Source organism: Apostichopus japonicus, chromosome 16 (assembly GCF_037975245.1).
Source record: "Apostichopus japonicus isolate 1M-3 chromosome 16, ASM3797524v1, whole genome shotgun sequence".
In the NCBI taxonomy this organism is placed as follows: Eukaryota; Metazoa; Echinodermata; class Holothuroidea; order Aspidochirotida; family Stichopodidae; genus Apostichopus; species Apostichopus japonicus.
This window is the reverse complement of record NC_092576.1, coordinates 23139584-23162185: the sequence shown is the minus strand read 5'-3', so window position 1 is coordinate 23162185 and position 22602 is coordinate 23139584. Positions and strand designations below refer to the sequence as shown.

Here is a 22602-nt window from a genome sequence, read left to right as displayed (position 1 = left end):
GTTTTATTGTATGATACACGGGAATACAATTCTGATCTTGCTTCTCTTTTTATTGGTATTTGTTTATAATTGTTATTATTAGCTGAAATGTTATACTCTATTTTATGATTCTTTGTTTTTGTGATTCCAGTCTAGGTGATTTTCTGCTGCCCTCATCTATATCTATTGGACCATCTTTATCCGCACTGAAATCTCAAGGTGTTAATGGTGTATTATTCTATTCCTATTCACCAAGTAGTTTATATTGGAGATTTTAACTCCTGGAAGAGAAGGCATCCGGTGATATTTACTATTAGTAGATAAGTTGCATAAATGCGTGACGTATATAACTGTACGACAAAGGAGAGGGTCAACTGGATTACAGAATATGGAACGTTAATCACGGGTAATATATAAGCGTAACTAAATGCAGTGAGACAGACTAACGAAAATTTATAATCAGCGAAGAATATTAGTCGAGGTTTAATAAGCGTGGTACAATATTGTGCGTACACATGCCATCATTCCTCGCGTATATAAGTAGGTTCAGTATTAAATAGAATCATAAAAACACAAAATTAATATTATATAAAATATTTAAAAAATATAACTTTGAAAATTGATCGTAATATTGTTGATTGGGGGTGTTATTATGACATATTTATTAAGCCAGTGATTTTTGTCAGTAACTGACATCCTTCTTGATGTCTTACCCCAATGGCCTTCCTACCTCTTTACCACCTCCACCCCTCCCCCTTCCCCATGACAACAAGTTTCCAAAACTAGTTTGAGACTTGTTGTGTAAATGAGATGGAAATGTTCTGACAAACCTGGATAAAAGTTACCATGTAATGAACAAATATTGTAGGCAGGCTTCAATGGAATTTAGTAAATATAGAATGACGAGTAACACATTAACATTACAGAGATATATTGACTGGATTAAAATAATCAATAATCTCATCTGGCTTGCTAGGAATGAATCAAACTTTCTACTCAACCTAAAGTATAAATATGATAACTAAAGAAGTTAAGAGTCATTCGATGAACATGTTCAACTGATATACTTTTATTACATAATATTCTAATGATAGACTAAAAATCGTTTCTATGTTTTCAATATACCGAGAAGTTACAGAAGGCAATACAGTGAATACAATTTTTGCAAACATCCAGTTTGTGGCTTAACAGGATCTATATAGTAAATAAATATTAAAACAATTTCGGAGGGTGGAGTAAAGTTATGTCGTAAAGAAATGTCGTTAAACATATAATGGGTGTATTCAAGTGATGTCTAAAACTAGATTAATATTTTTGGACATACTATGTGTGACTTAAAGTAACAGAGTAAACAAATATCACTTAACATACACTCTATGAATTAAAGTGATAAAGAATCTCGTTCTAACCATAAATGTCTTCGCTCGTTTACATTGTTTATAATGTACCTGTCAGTTTTCCCGAGTTAATTTGCTTGTATATTCGTTTTGGTTCCCACTATTTTAGTCCAAAAAAAAGCACGTGTATATCCACAATTATATGGACATAGTGCATTGTTTGATCCAATTAGTGATAATTTTACAAGCAAACGATTAACATACGATATTTTATTAATCATCTAAGAAGTCTTGTTAACATATGTTTCTCTTCCCTAATTTCCGCTACATTACAAATATTGTCTAGCAGAGAGAGAAAGAAAAATACGTTAATGTAATGCTATCCCGTGTATGTTGATATCATAGAATAATTAAGCCCATACTTTGTATTATTGTTTCTTCTTTCATTTCTACAGTAGCTTGGATCATGATGGATGGATACATGGCATACACAGGTTACTGTAGCCAACCACAAGTTGGATTCTCCCGTCGTCTCTGATTGTACTCTCTGTCACTGGAAAGACAAATGAGTGTCAAAATAGATGGCGTCATCACCAACATAACTAAGGAAGGAAAGTTTCAGCAATTGGTGTCATGGTTGTTAATAGTCTCAAGGTCGAAAGAAGGTCACATTTCTGTGATTGCTACAGCTTTCATTATCTGGCTCTAGAAATACTCTCTTGGTGATAAACAATACGGTGGCTTACGTGGCTTACAGGTGAATGGTAAGATAAGTGAGAGCTTACCATCATTGAGGATTCATAATGATAAATAGACAGAGCTAGAATCATCAAATAATGTACAGGGATATATTCCTAATGTAGGTTATTGCATTTTTTATAACTACGATTTTTACAGTTTTGTAATAATATTTCAATATTGCAAATGGCTTGACTTTACTTGAAGGGTAAGATATATCAATCAGTATAAAGTATGAACTATGTGTTTAGTGGTATGGTGTTAACCTAGTAATAAATCTTGTTATGACATCAAATGTTGACTGTTCTAATCTTACTACAACAAATAAGTGACAAAAGTAGTCATTGGTTGGATCATACTTTTCGTGATGACGGAATGAGTAAGAATTGTTGGTGTTATGCTTTTTCGTGTCCAAAAAAATAAACAAACTGTGTTACCCCATATTATTATTTATAGCAAGTAAGTGCTTATTTTATCGGAAGCTTTATGAAAGAAATTAGACGTTGAGATCAATGATGTTGCTCATTTTACAAATTCTTTGACCAGCTTGACCAAATTAAAATTTATAATTGCACTATTAATACGGTTCTCCTTTTTAATTTAATTTATTTACATCAAGAAACCATGTTTACCAAAAATGTCCATGGAAACAGTAAAAGATCATGACGCTCATGAGTTATATTCCCGTGACCAGTTAAAGTCACTTTGATAGAACAATAGTACATTGTTCATAACTAAATCAAGTAGAAGTTAGATACTATAGACTGCAAATTGAACATATGTTTCATATATTTCCATTTTCCCTACTATTGCTTTGTATTTTGTTCAATGTATCTACAGTATCCGATTGTTATATTGTCTGTGCAGACTTAAGAATTAATAGTTTAAGTAATAAAATTAAGTTCAGACAGAGAGATTAATTAAAAGTTTGTTGGAAATATTTCTCCTCAACCTTTGCTTTCTTAAGCAAGTCATTTGCGCGAGGGGTGAAGGGGTTGGGAGGAAGGAGAAAAAATAGCCATTGCCTGGCCGTTGTTTGCTATACAAAGGTTCAGCTGGTTTAGCATTGTCGAGAAGTGTAAAAGGATATATATAGTATTGACAAAAAAAAGTGTACCAATTTTATCAGACCGTTTCACATGCAATATAAATAACTACGATATGCAAATTGGATGTAACGTGAACGCTGCATGACTTAAAATATACAGTGAACGTACTATTCGTCAATTGGAGAAACATTAAAGGGTTGTTACCATCCATTCAATTATCATGTAGAAATAATGAGTCAGTCTATCAATTGTAATCCGTTGACAAAAGAAAGTTGGAATCAACCGGCAGGGAACCAATGAGGACGGGATACCACGGTTCAATGAAACGCCTGGGGTCTTTTAGATCCACGCTTCTGGGGCAGGCCAGAGAAGGAGGAGGGTAGATGGGCCAGTTGGCCCATCTTGGAGACTAAGAATTTCAAGGGGCCTATTCACTCTGGTAGGGGCGAAGGGGGACCTTTGGCAAAGAATATTAATATTGTAAAGAGTGCCAATGAGATATCCTTTGGCACAAAATATCACTACCATATTGTAAAGTCTAGTCAGTCCGTGTTGGCCAAGAAATATATTTGGTCACCACAGTTCTGAGTTACAAACTGATCAATAGTAACTTACTGTCATATGTTAATATATATTTACTTAAAGTTTCTAGGTATTTCAGAACGACAAAGGGGTGTACAACACCAATGGCAAGGACAGAGCACAACAAATATATTTTAAACTAAAAAGCGAAAAAGGTAAGTTGAAAATATCAAAAACAGTACAGTGAACTTGCAAACAAAACTGTGAACTTAACATTCAATGCACACTGTCTGATCTAGGGTATTAACGTACATGGCTCAAGTAATACGCCATTGTGTGCAATACAGTATGTAACTTGAAACAACTGCACGGGAAGTTCGCATCGTTTCCTGAGTATATTTGATAACATTTATCCATCCGGCAATCCAATATTATCACTTAAAGAGTAATAGATTTGTTGCTTATATTATATCTCAGGATTCGTTTCGAAAATAGAAACCGGACACTTTCGAACATCCTGTGATCAGCTCTGTACAACCATACGAGTATGGCAAACATCCTGTATACCAAATTGTTTGACCTGTACAATAGACAATAAAATACATAGAATTAAACCGACAGGAGCGATAAGCATGTAGAAAGTTGTGCATTAATTATGATATGCCTAGATATGAAAATTATGGAGGGATAGACTTAACGACAATAACATTTGCGATAATGACAGCCATTGCTAATGACTGGAATGTTATATACTGCCAGCGTCTTAATCTAGATATTTTCTTTAAGTCGACACAACCAGTAAGAATATATCGAGATGATTCACTTCCAAACTTTGCATACGTAGTTACATTATACAATGCTGAATAAACGATGTAATGCCTTCTACGAACTGACTACATAACATATTGTGTTGGGCCCCTTTCTTATAATGATCAACTATATTTTGTTACATGTGTACATCAGTACAGCGATCAAAGAGAACTATCAATCTATAACCTGGAGTCTACAGTCATAACTGACATTTAGTCTTACTAAAATTCACGTGATAGGAGGAGCTGCGATAGTAACAAGTCGATTTTAAACACACTAAAAGTAATACAGCAACCAAGAAAACCAAGTAAACAAATATGTATTAATTAGTCGAGTACATTGGTACAGGCTCAGAATCCCCAGATGTAAAAACAATTATGGCCCAAAGGTGGACTGTGTGCAAACATTTTAAGGGAATAAATAACATTTACAGGTATGCCTTATAACTCAGTATTGCAAGTATGTGCTGACGAGATTTCCAAACGTACTGAAAGTTGTTGTGCCTCTACGGCTACTACTCGCAGTGCGATGAAAAAAAATCAACGGTTGAGGAGTTTGCCTGCAAGTAAGTACGTCGCTGGGTTTATATTTCAACACAGACGATCATTTTCTACAAACATTTTTTTTTTTAGATTTCTCGATATCAAAAAATATAAAAAGATATTGGTGAAACAAACAACAATTTAACAGATGAAAACAATCTTAAGGTAAAAAAAAATGCAAAGTTTAAATATGAAAGTAACATCTTATCTCTATTTATGCCGGTGACTGAGACGTTAGGTTTCGTCTATTGTCTATTCATTGAAATCAGTAAAGCATGACCATAGCTCTACTGGCTCTCTCTCCGTAATATGCAGAGTGGGCGGAGCTTGTGTCTGTTGCAGGTTTAGAGTGCTTCCACGGTCAGCAGTGGTTACTAGCATCCTTTTATTAGGATTACAATAGGTCTTTGCTGATTCATGCTTTTGGTTATCGATTGAGAAGTAGGCTCTTTGGACCAGCGTTAAAAAAAACAAACAAAAAAACAATCCGACCAATCTGAACAGTACGTTAATGCACCATATGGTTGACCACTGGTCATTATGACTTTCGGACCAATCATATGGCTGATATGTGGTTTATGAAAGCTGATATTACTTGTTTGTGAACTTTTAAAAAGGAAAGTAATATGTGATAAACTATTTTTATGTTGCAATCTCTAACAGATTTAACCATCAAAAGCTACTTGAATTTCTTTCGGACAAACTTTCCAGATGAGACAGTTCCACCAAAAATGCACATCCTGGAAGACCATGTTATACCCTTCATCACAACATGCCCATCCTGGAAGACCATGTTATACCCTTCATCGCAACATGCACATCCTGGAAGACAATGCTATACCCTTCATTGCAAAATGACACACTGGACCAGGCATGTTAGGTAAAAAGGGGTCGAGTCATGCATGGCTGAACACAACCACATTTAATATCCGCAGGCTGAAGGATAATCTTGCCATCTTAAACTCCACCATGGTCACACACTGGTCCAGACAAAGAAGCCCGCAAGCACCATTTATCCAGAAGTGTCTATGCAAAACAAAATAAATGCAATGACTACCACTAATCATGTATATGCACTAATCAGTGGAATACTTGTTTGGTCATGTCTGTTCTACAGTAGGACAATATTACTCTGTGTGATATCCAAGCATCATCCATTCAGTGGGTGGAGGTGAGTTCACCCTGTTTGGCTTAAACCCTAAATCCTCAATGATTCTGTGATATCCACCATGTATTATTATACCACCATATATACATGTCACTACACTGCTTTAATGCTGACAAACACATCTCGAAATATGTTTAATGAGTTTTTCCTTATCTTCCATGTGTTCTCATACATTACTTACTTGAGGGAACTTGATAGATTCCCGAATGTTTTTCACTCCAAATCAAATCCCCACCCATCCCTCTCCCAACCTCACCCTCCCTCAGCCAAAAATATAAGGTCACCTCAATTTTCGATCCCACACAGAAGCATTATATTCCCCTACATGTAAGACATGCCATCTTTACATTTGCAGTTCGTCTTATCTGCATATTTCTAGTCTACTACATCTGATTTGCAACTACGTTTAACTGAGAGCCGCTCAGATCTGTTATTTGCCTATGGTATCTGTTTGGTGGCATGGCCTTATTTGTCACACATGGGCTAAGTTTAGGCTTAGCGATTGTGAGAAATGTAACGAGACAAAAGTCTTGGTAATTATAGTAAAACTTATGTTGGGCCAACTGATGTCGGCCTAGGCCAGAGGTTGGATTATGAAACTCGTGCTAAGTAAATTATGTACGTTACGAAACCTAAAAGCCTTGAGTCAGCTTAATGTTTTGTTGCTGATTTTAGATTTCCTCTTTGAAATTACATATGTTTATAGTCGGCGACATAAAATTAACTGATGAAAGCTAACAATTATGTCATATTACTTCTCTTTGGCTTTAATCTTTCATTGGACTTTACCGCAATTAATGGTCACTCGTTTTTTTTCCCTTTATAAATGGCAATCGAACAACTGACATTTTGAGATTTCATATTCATGATAAAAATAACCGGCTCTATTAGTAAGAAGTTATTATACGTACGTAATACGTTCAGTTATAATTTTATTCTCGGGGTTAAGTACGTGAGGAGAAACGTTCACAAAAAATAAGCAAAAATTGATGCCTTGGGAGAAATAATTTATGTTTGTACAAATCGTTTTGTATTTCCATCGTTTTTACTTTAAAATGAAGAATTTATCATTTCTTTGATTAAGCTGCACTTAAGACTGGCGTCTATGGGTATATGGGTGTACAATAATGCAATTTTACACACAACTTGAACGTTTCAAACGCATTCATTTCGACATTCTCCTTATAAATTACAGAACGTATTACGATCTTGCTCCAAAATATATCTATGATTTCATATCTAATTCAACTAATGTAAACTTCCGCCAATGAATTAACTATTCAAATCAGGACCTCTATTGAAATATCTTTTTTACGGCGACACATTTACGTTTACATTGTAGCGGCGTCAACTGATAGCGCCCTCAATTACCCTTGTAGTATGGCTAGTTCGAACTTACACTACTTCTACTTTCGACTTCGACCGCTCCACACGACGAGCTACCCTCGACGTTAATCGCCTACATTAAAGGCATTGAAGATTCACCCCAAACCGCGTGCGGCTATCTGAAAAAGTTAACTTTCTGTTGCTTGCAAGTGACGTTTTGTTCGAGTCGCTGCAAAATGCAGACAGTAATGAAACGTGATACCTTAATTGTTATCTTTAGCTGGCCCTGAGATGCCATCGCTGTATCGTGTTTATTTTTACGAGAGAGCAATTTACTTTTCTCGTGTGTGTGTGTGTATTTTCTATATTGCCTGTTTTACCGTTATAAAGTGTTTCTTATTTTTATGTTTAAGCTGGGAGGTCCCTAGTATGTGTAATTTAAGTATCAGTTTATATCTGGCTGCGAAAGTTGGTTCTTCCTGCCTGGGCATTATGTAAACAATTCCTCCTTTGTTCTTAGTGTAAGGAGAACTATTAGGGGTGCATAGACAGTGGGCGGGGTTAGTTCATATACGTATAGAACTGTAAAGAGCGTTGGCCGCTGTAATTAGGTTATGTCGCTTGTCAATCTTACTGGCTATTTCTTAATTGGTCAGTTAATCGTGTATAGGACTCTTACACAGTTACGGGGTCATTTATAATGTCGTGCAAGGAGCGTTTTTACGCATTAAGTTGGAGTAGATTTAGTGTAAGTTGCTAGGCAGAATCCATGTCGAATTTGTACGTTGTTTTAGGGACTTAGGTTATTTTTGGCTTCTGCAGATAATCGAGTAAAACGCACTCTGCAGCTGCCCCACGTAACTGCTTGTGCCTGTGCAAGTTCGTCGCAGCGTAGGGTTCGCCGGCTGACGAATCTCATCCTTCGCTGCCCTGCGTTGTCCTTACGCTGCGTCGCCCTTGACGCAGTACCTTGCCAACTGGATACTTCACCATACTACCGACGCGGAAGGCTTTACAGTATACCGTGTTGTGGGTATTGACCGCAGCTGCATGTACTGACTGAACACTAGTGTCTAATTACATACGGTAGCAAGCTGTGTGTGTATTTTCTGGGATCGATGGTGGTGGTAAACACTTCTGTTACACCTTATTCAAAACTAGGCCAAACTACCGTCATCAGACGTTTCTTTTTGCGCAAGTCTTCACACCCTTTATTCGCCTAAATATTACTTTCGACCGGATAATTCTTATCAACTTAGGAATCGTTACTATCCGACCGCTATAGATAAACTTTATTGGAAACGCATTTCTTCATTTCGTTACATTAACTTTTCGTATTATTTTGAAGGATCTAAACATACTTTTAATTATGGATGGATCCTGTATTTTCTATTAAGTTATTCGCAACGGACCGACCCAGTGGACCGGAGTTATTTTTGCTCTGCAAGACGAACTGGTGAGTTATACATTCGTTTAAATTAGTTACCGCAAAAACATCACCGAAGCTTTAGAATACTTTGCCTTTCAATATTCGCAACATCCTCTCAATACTAACTTCAAATATAGTATTTTATGTTTATTGTTCATATGTTCATCGTACACAGGCGCGTATCCAGGGGGCGCTGTGGGCGCGAGCCCCCCGAGTAAGAAAGAGAGGAGAAAAAAAAGAGAAGAAAAAAAGGGAAAAAAGAGGGGAAAAAAGAGGGAAGTAGAGGAAGGAAGGGGAAAAAAAGAAGAAAGAGAGAAAAGGGAGGGAGGGCGCACCCACCACTCCTTGGGATCGTTCCCATCTGCATGAAAACGTGCGTCCACATTATTTTGCACTACCCCTCTAATCACTTCCCGATGAGTTACGACACTTAATTAATGACATTCGCCCGTAGCACTAAGACCTCGACAAAATTCGGCAAAACACCGCGTCATCGATAACAAGTGATCGGGTTGTCTATTATTGACGTCTAAAGGTCGTGCACTGACCTACATGGTGTGACCACTCTTGACTTTTCAATTTCCCAAGATCAGGACCCGAAAAATCCCAAAGAAACTGTACTGTATGGATATCTAGCAATATCTATCAAATATAGGGATGAAAATTCTAAGATCTTCCCTTAATTGAAGGCAGAGAGATTTGAAGCCTTCAGTGTGTAATGAACTTGAAACTGTGCCTCTTTCGATATCAACAGAATGTGGAGCAAATTATAGCGTAACTCCTATGGGCTCGGCACGTGCTGAGCCGGTGGCCCGACCAAAACGGGCCCGCTATACTGATGCACAGAAATAGGGTACCTCTTTGGGTAGGGAGGGCCCGTTTTACTTGGACAGGAAAACTCATGCCTGAGACTGAAAAAGACAAAAATACATATTTTCACGTGATACGGACATCATGATCATGGGCTCATTGAGTATAAAAGTCAGTATCGAACTAGTTGTGTTATTTATTATTATAATGAAAACAAAGTATATAATTTAAAACCCAATTCCAGCCAATGATGTCCTGGGTACAACATCGGGACATATGATTTTTTGAAAAGTTCTAAAACAATTACCCAACACCCAACAGACTTGAAACTGCGTTCATTATGAAAAAGAAAGCATGGCTTTCTTATGAATATCACAATAAAAGGTAAGAATAAAGTTTCCTTTGGTGTATCTGGTAAATTAAAAAGCACAAGAAATTTAGCTTAAATTGAGACAAAGTTTCAGCCGAAATTAGGCCTACGCTAAAGTGTGATTACTGTAGTTGCACAGTAGTCTCCATTATACTCCATACAGTAGAGGAGGCACTTGCCCACCACCCCCACCCCCTTGGAATATCAAATTGAAAAAAAAGTTAAGCATTTGACATTTCAATGATTTCCCCCAACCAACAGTTCTCTAGTTATGTTCATTGCATACGGACCTATAGCGCATTATTGAAAGTCAAATCCTAAGACATGAGATCTCAAAATAACCGATGTTTAAACGCAACTTAAACGTGTAGCCGGCCAAAAACGCAGTGACCAGGCGTAAATATATTTATAAGTTTGGGAAGATTACAAGTGGCACCTTCAAATGAGGGTAAGGCCGGTTTACTCTGGTGTGTTTACGATGCACATGGAAGTTGTATTAATATCAGAGGGTTAACTAAAACTTAATGTGAAACTATATAAATGGGTGTAACTTACATATCTCGGAATTCTTACTTCTTATAACGACTCCACTGAACTTAATGGAAAAATATTGCTTATCAGTCCCAACGAAAATAATAACAAAATCGCGGCGCGGGTCGACCGAATACAATTTGAGAACCAAATTGTCTCCTTGGGGAACTTCTAGGGCGGTCCACTTAGTTGGGGACGTCTCTGGATTGGGTGGTTCTCTGGATAGTTCGCGACTCGGGAAATAACCTTTTGGGCGTCTTAGTTCGGGGCGTCTCTAGGAGGGACTGTTCATCACTCGGGTTTGGTCATGGCAGGGGTTAACTTCCGAATCCAAACAAGGACGTAGAATTAAAATGGGGATTTATAGTTCCATCACAACAGAAATTTAGCACAACAAATAATAGGGTTGCCAGATATTAGCACAGGATGAAATATAGTTCTGCCTCCATTGGTACAGCTTCGGGTGATACACTTTTATTAAATATGAAATTTCCTTGTAAAACAGTTCCAGGTGTTTACTAAAAAAGAATATTCATTTGTAGAACAAGCTCCAGGTATTCACTAAACTTCTATGAAAACTTCATGGGTAAATAGCTTCAAGTGTCCATTTAACTTCTAATTAATTTAATACTGGTCCTCTACTCTATTACTGGTGAAGTTAGTCTAAGAAAATAATTATGATTTCGTGCCCAACCACTTCAAACTTAATCATTCCCCTCTTCTCCTCTAACTATTACAAACTTAATGTTTCCCCTCTTCTCCTCTAACTATTACAAACTCAATCATTCTCCTCTTCTCCTCTAACTATTACAAACTCGGCGTCAGTGTCTTTTCTTAATTTTCCCCCTACCATGCTACCCTGTTCACTCCATCCAATAATAATAATAATAAGAATACATCCTGTAATAATAAGAATACATCCCATAATAATAGTACAAGGCAACTCACACATGACCACCTTAAAACAATTAAACACAAAGGTTGGTTCATTGAATATTCATGATTGAGCCTTTGTCTCAACTTTCCCCCTCTTACACTAGACCAGCTTGCCCTCCACTTCCTGATATCCAAGGTCCAGTGACCCACCAGCTGTCAATTTACACTTAATAAATAATGTACCAGACACATTACTTAACTTATGGTGTCCTTAGGTACATTTAAAATAATCATGTATTACCAAAACATCCTATCTAACCAAACAAAAGTCATAAAATTGTCTTTTTCACCCACAATTCTGAAAACGCAGAGACTCTTGGAGCCATTCATATATTTCTAGAAAAAAGGACCACACAAAACAATTACTAAGCTTAAGAAAAAGACAGGTCGCACAGGGCCACCCGACCACTAACTGTTGCCATGTAGAAGTTAGCAGTAAAAGTGAAAATTAAGGGAACTCATAAATCTACCAAGTAAAGGTTATTCATTGTCAAGTGAATAAAAACAAAAATAAGAAAATGAAAGAAAGTGATTAAATGGATAAAAATAAAAGTAGGAAAATAAAAGAAAATGATGACTATACATTACATTAACCAGGTTAAGCTCTGGTTACACTCGGAAATGTAAAAAATGTCTTTTCCGACGATCTAGGAGTAATTTTAGGCAAAACAAATCGGCGTACGCTCCCCGCAAACCGTTGGGTGGCGCTCCGCTTAGATAGCATCAAGTAATGTGTTACATCTATGTGAACTACTGATCCCCCTTGTAAGCATTTTTGCGGACGTCCTTTGCTTAGACCTCCTGATAGGGGGCCCTGTTGGGACAGGGGCCCATCTTCCAGGTTCATAGTTACCCCACTGGTAGAGCATTGCACAATAACACAGATGATAGTTATTTATTTCAGTCTCATTTAGTCCACGGGTTAGCAGGACCCACCAAGCACCCCCCCCCGACTTTCAGCGGGTGGTATCATTTTGTTCAGTAGACCCGTCCAAACAATATTTTGCATGTTACCATTGAAAAAGTTAGGAACAACTCTGCATTTCCGCCATTTTCCAAAATGGCCGCCATTTGGAACTATTTTCACCCATATCTCGGCGTCTTAGGCTGATAGAGTTTTCATTCTGGTGTTTATACCCATGTTTTCTGGGTAAAGGAATCCAGTAAGAACAAAGACATAACCATTGGATCATTGCGCTGCAGCGGCCATTTTGAAATTCAAAATTTCGAAAAAAAACGCTAATTCGGAACTATTTTTACCTATAACTCAGCTTCTAAGGCACATAGAGTTATAATTCTGGTGTCTTTACCCATGTTTTCATGTTCAAGGAATCCAATAAAAATAACAACATTGACACTGGGACATTGTGCTGAGGAAGTCAAATTGAAATTTAAAATGGCCGCCATTTGGAACTATTTTCACTTTCGCAAACCCATGTTTTCAGAGGAATCCAATAAGATCAACTACATTATAAAATTAAAACAATATAAAACATTGCCATGTTTTTATCGTCAAGTACTTCACTGGGCTCAGTGATATTAGTGCTGGGCCCCTTTGTTGGCAACATGTTCAACCATCTTGAATTCCAAAATGGCTGCTTGGCATTCAGAACTAACATGTGATGCAAGTACTTCTCTAGATTTACAGTTATCCTGATGTAACTTTCCACCTGTACTACAATTCACTGTCACTGTCACTGTCACTGTCATCGTTTTCTGATGGAGTAGGTAGTGAGTCTTGGTCATCAGAATCTTCATCATCTGATTCACAGCTTGGGTCAAGTGCTTCCACTTCGTCCACTAGCGCTTGAGGAAGAATTGGTCCGTCCACCCACAATGGCTCCAGGAAAGCAGACTTCAGAGTCCATCCATGTCCATCTGTTAGCGATGGAACGTCTTGAATGGGAATGTCTGCATGTCTCGATCCATATAGCGACCTGGTAGTTATCTCTACAGACATGCTGTTGCAACACTCCACGGCAGGGTGGTAGCATCGCCAGGTCCACATTGCGACCAAGATGCAATTTAGAATCATCGCAACACTTCTCTTTGGTAAAGGTGAACCGAATTTTATCTATGCTTTTGAATCTGGGTCGACCATAGATAGCACAGGTGAATTCTTTAAGACAAGCAAACAGCAATCTGTGACCTCCCATTCACGTCCAAGCTCTGCCAGGTTAGGCTGGAAGTTTGGTACTCAAGAATACTGCACGGCGCTGCTGGCCCTACATGCTTTCACACATTTTGACCCAACCAGTGCCTTCCGAGGGAAAGGGAAAGTGAAACCAATCAAAGTGATGGTAACATGCAAAATATTGTTCGGACAGGTCTCTTGAACAAAATGATACCACTCGCGGGGAGTCTGGGGGTGCTTGGTGGGTCCTGCTAGCCCATGGACTAATTTCAATTATTAGAAAATTGAAAGGCAAACAGCAGATATCACATCATATCAGTGGGCATGAAAATGGCGTTCCGGGATAAAAGAGCCTCCAAACTGTAGATGTGTATAGTGTTCGGTTTCGGTGTTATCTGGTTCTTTTTCATTTCCTTCAGCGAAGTTTTATAGTAAACGTTATGAGATGTTTTAATTTTTGTTCACCAATAACTTAACTGTGTCTGAATTTTCGAAAATTCCCTAACCACCATTCTTCATCATACTTCCCTCTACTCCTGCAATTTTGACCGGTCTGTTAGGGTTGAACGAGGCTTTTCTATATTGGTTGTCCATAGATGAAAATTTGTCCAACATTATGGGTATGTTTTGAAGTGAACTTTTTTCACGAGAAATGTAATTTTCAAATTCTGAACATATAATGGGCTTAAAACCTTAAAAAGTGGGGCTGACGGGTATTGTGGACCGCTACGTAGAATCATCTACAAAAGCAATGATCCGCAGGAGATGCGATGAGGTCGAATATGATGTCTGACTAGTGACAATCATCAAACAGGTTATGGATGGGAAAAAAACTATTACTTGGTTCTCAGGCAAAAGTGAATGGTCATTTTCAATCCCGAGATGTGTTATTTTTTGTTATTATGTTCTTGTACGCTGTGCGCGAACTGATGGTGGCGCTCCAATTAAATAGTAATTCGCGCCCCCCCCCCCCGGTTAGAAAATCCTGGAAACGCCCCTGCTAAGCCTGGTAAATGTTTTGATCTTAATTATGTTGGTTTATTCGTAGATGACCTGTTGTTAAATATCAAATAAGTAGGAGAAAAACGGTTCATCTGTATCGTTTGTGAAATTAATATCCACTTGCACTACATACGTAACTCAACACGCATTCAACATCAATGAACTTTGGGTGTGCCTGAGTAGCGTGATAACTACCGTAGAGTTCATCGTAATTTCAGTATTGACAATGTTGACACGTTTTTATCCGTCAGGAATTGAAAGCAATTCTATGACATAAATTGACATAGGATGAATATACTACAGTTGTTTGACAGTTGAAATCAATGAAATATGTTAATTTAGAGTTCCGGTATGACACATGAGCTACAATTTTGAAGAAGTTTATGGGTATAGCATTTGTTGATGCTTGATTGAAGTGAACAGCTCAATGGTTAGCGATTCGTTAGCTGCGGGAACCTTGTGAGTGACGTCACAATTGATGTCGCAATAGGGGATTCCCGCATTGTATCATCTCCTAATTACAGTTTGGATTGCTGCTGTAGTGCATTGGGTTGAATTGAGTTATTCTGTTTGTTAGTTAAGACCTTAATGAATTTAATGTTGTATTCGCTTGATAATAAGGAAAGCTATACATGTACATAATTAGTTCTAGCAAACAGTAAATTAGGTGGAATAACCAAAAAATTTCCTGGAATTAGATCTTTAGTAAGATGACTAAGATAAATAAGACGCATAATTACGATGAATAAGGAGAGCAAGTTACTTTGTACACATATGATCCAATACACTGAAATAAACATAAACTTGCATTATTGTCATTGTTCAAAGTTACATCCAGTTTTAATTTATTGTTCTCTCTTCTCTAGCTCTTCAATGAGGTTGTATTAGTTTAGATAACATACGATGATAGCACACGCGTACAACTAAGACGCCGATGATACTTACGTGGCACAGAGACAATTGTTCTGTTTTACTTCCATGGTTATATCGAGTTGTTCCGGTTCAGTCTCATCTCTAGTCTAGATAAGATCGTCTTTAAATCCTACCATTTGCTTGAATTAATCACTTCTAAGCCTGATAAATGTTTTGAGATCTTAAATATGTTGGTTGTATTCGTAGATGACCTGTTTTTAAGTATCAAATAAGTAGGAGATAAACGGTTCATCTGTATCGTTTGTCAAATTAATAACCACTTGCACTACATACGTAATTCAACACGCTTTGGTTATCAATGTACTATGTGTATGCCTGAGTAGCTTGATAACTACCGTAGAGTTCATCGTAATTTCAGTATTGACAATGTTGACACGATATTTTCCGTCAGGAATTGTAAGCTATTCTATGAGGTATATGAACATGGGATGAAGTACTACAGTTGTTTGGCAGTTGATATTAATGAATATGGTAAGAGTTCCGGTACGACACATGAGCTACAATTTTGAAGATGGTTATGGGTGTAGCATTTGTTGATGCTTGATTGAAGTGAACAGGTCAATGGTTAGCGAGGCGTTAGCTGCGGGGATCATTGTGAGTGACGTCACGATTGATGTCGCAATAGGGGATTCCCGCATTGCATCATCTCCTAAGTACAGTTTGCATTGCTGTTGTAGTGCATTGGGTTGAATTGAATTATTCTGTGTGTTCGTTAAGACCTTAGTGAAGTTAATGTGTATTCGCTTGATAATAAGGAAAGCTATATATGTACATAATTAGTTCTAGCAAACAGTATATTACGTGGAATTACCAAAAAAATCCTGGAATTAGATCTTTAGTAAGATGACTAAGATAAATAAGATGTTAATTAAAGACGCATAATTACGATGAATAAGGAGAGCAAGTTACTTTGTACACATATGATCCAATACACTGAAATAAACATAAACTTGCATTATTGTCATTGTTCAAAGTTACATCCAGTTTTAATTTATTGTTCTCTCTTCTCTAGCTCTTCAATGAGGTTGTATTAGTTTAGATAACATACGATGATAGCACACGCGTACAACTAAGACGCCGATGATACTTACGTGGCACAGAGACAATTGTTCTGTTTTACTTCCATGGTTTTATCGAGTTGTTCCGGTTCAGTCTCATCTCTAGTCTAGATAAGATCGTCTTTAAATCCTACCATTTGCTTGAATTAATCACTTCTAAGCCTGATAAATGTTTTGAGATCTTAAATATGTTGGTTGTATTCGTAGATGACCTGTTTTAAAGTATCAAATAAGTAGGAGATAAACGGTTCATCTATATCGTTTGTCAAATTAATAACCACTTGCACTACATACGTAATTCAACACGCTTTGGTTATCAATGTACTATGTGTATGCCTGAGTAGCTTGATAACTACCATAGAGTTCATCGTAATTTCAGTATTGACAATGTTGACACGATATTTTCCGTCAGGAATTGTAAGCTATTCTATGAGGTATATGAACATGGGATGAAGTACTACAGTTGTTTGGCAGTTGATATTAATGAATATGGTAAGAGTTCCGGTACGACACATGAGCTACAATTTTGAAGATGGTTATGGGTGTAACATTTGTTGATGCTTGATTGAAGTGAACAGGTCAATGGTTAGCGAGGCGTTAGCTGCGGGGATCTTGTGAGTGACGTCACGATTGATGTCGCAATAGGGGATTCCCGCATTGCATCATCTCCTAAGTACAGTTTGCATTGCTGTTGTAGTGCATTGGGTTGAATTGAGTTATTCTGTGTGTTCGTTAAGACCTTAGTGAAGTTAATGTGTATTCGCTTGATAATAAGGACTGCTATCAATGTACATAATTAGTCCTAGCAAACAGTAAATTAGGTGGAATCACCAAAACATTACTGGAATTAGATCTTTAGTAAGATGACTAAGATAAATAAGATGTTATTTAAAGACATATAATAAGGAGAGCAAGTTACTTTGTACACATATGATCCAATACACTGAAATAAACATAAACTTGCATTATTGTCATTGTTCAACGTTACATCTAGTTTTAATCAATTGTTCTCTCTTCTCCCTTCTCATTGAGGGTGTATTAGTTTAGCGGCCTGGCGTAACAGGTACTACTATATTGTTGATACTTTCTCGTTTTCGGCAGGAACAACATTACTTAAAAGAAATATAAACAACTATAAGCTATAATCATTATGATTAAAGCTGATAGTTTCTTATATATTGCTGGGAAATCTTGCGGACCTTCCGAACCAGGTTCGCAGGAAATCCGCGATGCTCGTAGGAAATTCAGCCTGGCTGCAGATAAAAAATCGAAAAAAAGAAAGAAAAATTGGACGTAAAATGAAAGAAGAGAACTCAAAGTACAAAAAGGGTACATCTGTTCAAAACAAAAAGTAACGTTTCAACAAGGAAAGTTTCAGAAACAAAAGGAAACTAATCAGTGAGCGTGCTCTTAATATTAGTCACTATACCAACAAGTTATGATGTGCCCCCAACCTACTCACAAGGGCAATGTTGGTGTAATATTGACTTTATAATCTGCAAGGGGGTTGCCGGACAACTGTATACTTTATAGTCATTTTTCATATTTTTCACTTTTACTTGTTTCTTATCTTTGCAGTGTGTCAGGGGGTTCATTTACTTCTTACCCACTTCCCTTTTGATTTTGACCAATTATTAGTCTTAATTTCAGGCTTAAATACATGGTGCCACCATACCAGTGGTGAATCAGAAAATCTATGTTATGTTGTTTATTCTGTCTGCTACATCCTAACACTTATTTCACCCATTCGTGACACTTGCAATACTAAGGGAGGGACAATTTAAGGCTGGGTTTTTCTTTCGAAGCTTGCTTAATATTATCTTGAACTTAATCATCATCGCTTATGTTGTAAGTGATGACTGGTTTTACGGACTCACTAAACACACCAACATTTTGTTTAGAACAACAATTTAAGCTGATGTAGACGGAATATATGTTTTCCAAATTCCGGTATTGGAAATGGATTCTTGAACAATTACAATATTTTATTCTTAACTGGTAATTGGTACAAGATAATCCCGATCAATCCTCTGGTATAGACCTTTCATTTTGCAATAAACTTATATATCATATCGTGAAATGTATGATGTTATTGTTCGTGTAGACATTGTGCTTTGAACCATTTTGCATGTCCACAGAACCCGAGTAACGATAAAGATCATAATTATTGACCTAATTGGAGTGAAATTTATTTTGTCCGGCCCTGCTTTACATTTTCATAGTGACTCTGGCTCATACAAAAATAACATAATGGTTATCGCAATCGTGGTTGTCATCAATATGGAATGATTATCATCTTTAAATCTTCATAGCCACGGCTATCACCGTTACCGTCAGTCACCACCATTAACACCAACACTATTTATATAAAATATAAGTGTTTGATACTTTATTGCCTTTTCTATTTTCAGACAAGATAAGAAGACAACAAAACAAATAAAATGGCTAATGCATCTCCCGCTACCGAAACTTTATCGGATAATACCAAAATGGGTAAGTTCTTTCTGCTTCCTGATGATTACATTGTCTATAGATTACCTTAATCCACGAATCCGTGGGGACTCTGGGGAGCGACATATTTTCATCACTTGCTGATTCATCGCTGCATATAAGGAGAATATGATACTTTAGTTCGTTGGTCTCAGTTGCCATAGCAACTAATACCATGGTTTCGGTTCACATATTTCAGTAGCGATTCTCGGGGGTCACACGTGGTGGGGTGACCGAGTGTGACCAGAACTCTAATACTCCTGAAGGGGTAAAACTTAACATGTTTATATGTGTGAATGTTTATGTGGTTTACATTTGCATTTTGTTTTTATCAAAAACTCCTTCAAATCGGAAATTGCTAGGAAGGTGCACAATGATGAGAGCCTGTGTCTGCAGACCAAAAACGAAAGATATAAAATAAAGCGATTATATTGAATTGATATGCAATATTAATATGTGAACGTCAAGTTACAACAAAATATGTGGTTACCATAGTAACCAAGGTAAAGTTAAAGGGTCCAAAGGACAAATCAATATTTTCTGAGTAATTCTATGTCAAAAGTGCTCCTTTCAAACTACTAAAAGTTTAAAGGAATGTTTCTCACGATGGGGACTGACAGCGCGAAACGATAAGGTCATTTTGCTGTCACAACAAGGTGAAATATTGAATAGACAGGTATCCTTACATTTTTAACAGTAAATACATATCAAACTGTGTGGTTACTTTTGGCATTGGTTAAAATATTTGAAATAAAAGAATTTGGTGTATCGATAGCATCAAAACGAATGGTATAGGTAAAATGTATTAAACAGGGACTTTCTCTGCAAGGGCTCCATGGGAAAACGTTATATTTAAATGAAAGGTCACATATGTGATGGGGATTGCATGTACTATCATATATGTCGTGACCATGTCAACCGAGTTGAAAGATCAATAAAAGGTCAACAATGAATGTGAAATTGAGAAACATGGACTTTTTGCCACAGCTCCATATGAGAGCATTGAATTGACTTGTAACAGCTTTCGCCGGTTTATTGTGTGTATTAAGTACTATCAAATTATGTGGTTGCCTTGGTAACTGACTTGAAACACCAACTTAAGTTCAAAGTTACTTGGAGGAATTGTCAATTTAAGCAAACGTGATTTTTTGTTACAACTTCATATGAAGCCATCATGAATTGACTGAAGAGTTTCACGGCTGGGTGGACTTGTCGAAATAACTTAAGTACATAGAGTCAAAACGGACCTCCACTCTAGGAACTAGATGACTGCAAACTTCAACATTGAAATGAAGGCGGTATACTCTCATATCCTTCTTTATACTCAAAAGAAAAAAAAGACTATTACACTCGTGCGCCAGCACACGCCCGTATGTTTACTATTTTTAGTTCCTTGCTTTTTGCAATTCAAGGAACCTATGTAAGTATGCATTCAACTTGGTATATGTGTGTGTATGTGACGCTTGGCTTGTGTACACGATATCTCAACAAGGAAATGATTTCAAAACTTGGTGGGTGAATAGCAATAGCCCACAGTGAGAGGAAGATCCACATTGTTTTCTAGTGCTCGCAAAGGTCTTCAGATGTCAGTTAGGCAACAACTCCCAGTGCAAAAGTCTGATGCAGTTAATATTTTGAGACAAGCTGTGAATGGGGTAAGGGATCATTTTCAAACATACCGGTCATGTGATCCAAGTTCAATAAATGTCAATTAGGAGTCGAAAACTTGTATTTTTGCAAAAACTTAAGAACCAAGTGACGGTCAAGGTTGGGAGTTACGTTATTGTAATCCAGTAGTCGACCTGCATCTAGGTGACCTTTGACCTAAAGTTGACATCCGGTGACCTGTATTAGTTTATTTGGTTATTTGAATTTTCATGGCCATATTCCGATCTAAATTGTCTTTAAGTTGACTCCTCTGCAACCTTTGTGTGCAAAGTTATTAAAGATCAAGGTTTTGTCTGTTTTTGTTAAAATTCTTACGATAAGTACAGTTAGGATGATTCTGTGATTTCGGTAAAAAAAGCCAACTCTTGCTCATTTCAGACACCTGGTCCTCAACAGGTTCTCAAAGGACCAACGGTTGATTTGTGGTATTTTTGGCAATAATATTGTGTGTACATCGGAACACATAAAAAGTTTAGGACAGTGCTGCTCCCTTGTAAATATTCCTTACAAACAAGGAACCATAGAGCTCTTGTTAGTAAGAAGGGTTTCATTTTCAGTTAGCGCCATGAAACAAAAACTATTAGGCAGTGATTGAGTCGTATTGTAATTATCAGAAGGGGTCACTCCGGGTAGTGCTTGTTGAGCGTCGGCTATCAATTTAGGAAGTTTGTGGATTTTCGGTAAAGTGTAGAACGTACTCACCGATGGGTGCTTAGGTGTGAGTTATACTATCTTGGTCGCTACGTGTTCCGGTCAATTTTTGGGGTGGTAGAATCTGGAGTAAAGAAGAATTGTCCAATCATACTCAGTCAAGACCGTTCATGTTTCTTAAAATTCTCTTTACAGATTATGGCAGCTTCAAGGTACGACTAGCCGAGCACCTCACAACTGATATCATACTCAAACTTGCAACGCTCTTCATGTTTACTCCTGCTGACAAAGATCAGCTACGACAAGCGAGTAGCATCCCCGAGCAACGTATGGTCTCCTTAATGGAAGAAAAAGGTCAAATAAAGCCTAATGACATCTCACCCTTGTTGACTGCTCTTGATCAATTGGGACTTCAGGGTTTACTTAGCACCCTGCGTAGTATTTTCCAGGAATCCGAAGGTAAAGTTTAGTACGATATATATCTGACTAGAGACTGACACATGTACGACCAAACAAATGACTGAATACAATGCCTACATACAGGTTAAAACGTAGGCTAGTCTGTTATAATTTTAAACTACGTTAATTATGTGTTAACAACTAAATATTTCTCATTATTACCAAGTCATTGTCAAGCACAACACAAACAAAACAACTGTTGCAAATTAGCTTGTGTAAATATCACGACAGTTTTGTTCATAAATTGGAAACATTTTTTAACTTTGATTAATTAGGATTTTAATTACAAACATTTATCATGTAAATGTAAGCTATATATTAAGTATACTTACCATATTTTACGTACAGGTGTATGTCATATTTTCTCAGTGATAATATGACAGTATATTAGTCATTAGTGCTAATATTATTATTAATAGTACTATTATTATTAACATTATTATTATTATCGTCAACGTCTTCATTGCAATGATCATGATTGTGAACCAATTGCTAGTAAGTAACACAGGACATAATGACAAATATATATGCTGAACATTGTAAAAGCTGCATAAGTTTTTATTATTTTGAGAACAGATAACACATTCCTGTTTGTACGATACGTCAAACATTTTACAATCAACTTTATAGTAAGGTCATTCCAATACCTTATATCCGCGA

At 37.1% G+C, this 22602-nt stretch overlaps 1 protein-coding gene across 1 annotated transcript in view; it reads left to right on the top strand.

The window, feature by feature from the left end:
* Positions 1-8064: 8064 nt before the first annotated feature.
* Positions 8065-22602, top strand: part of LOC139982073 (uncharacterized) — a 50272-nt gene continuing 35734 nt past the window's right edge. The window contains exons 1-3 of the mRNA XM_071994592.1: positions 8065-8927; positions 19086-19167; positions 21679-21942. Of these exons, the coding sequence (XP_071850693.1) occupies positions 19116-19167; positions 21679-21942 (316 nt within the window). The 5' untranslated portion in view covers positions 8065-8927; positions 19086-19115. The remainder of the gene's footprint in view (positions 8928-19085; positions 19168-21678; positions 21943-22602) is intronic.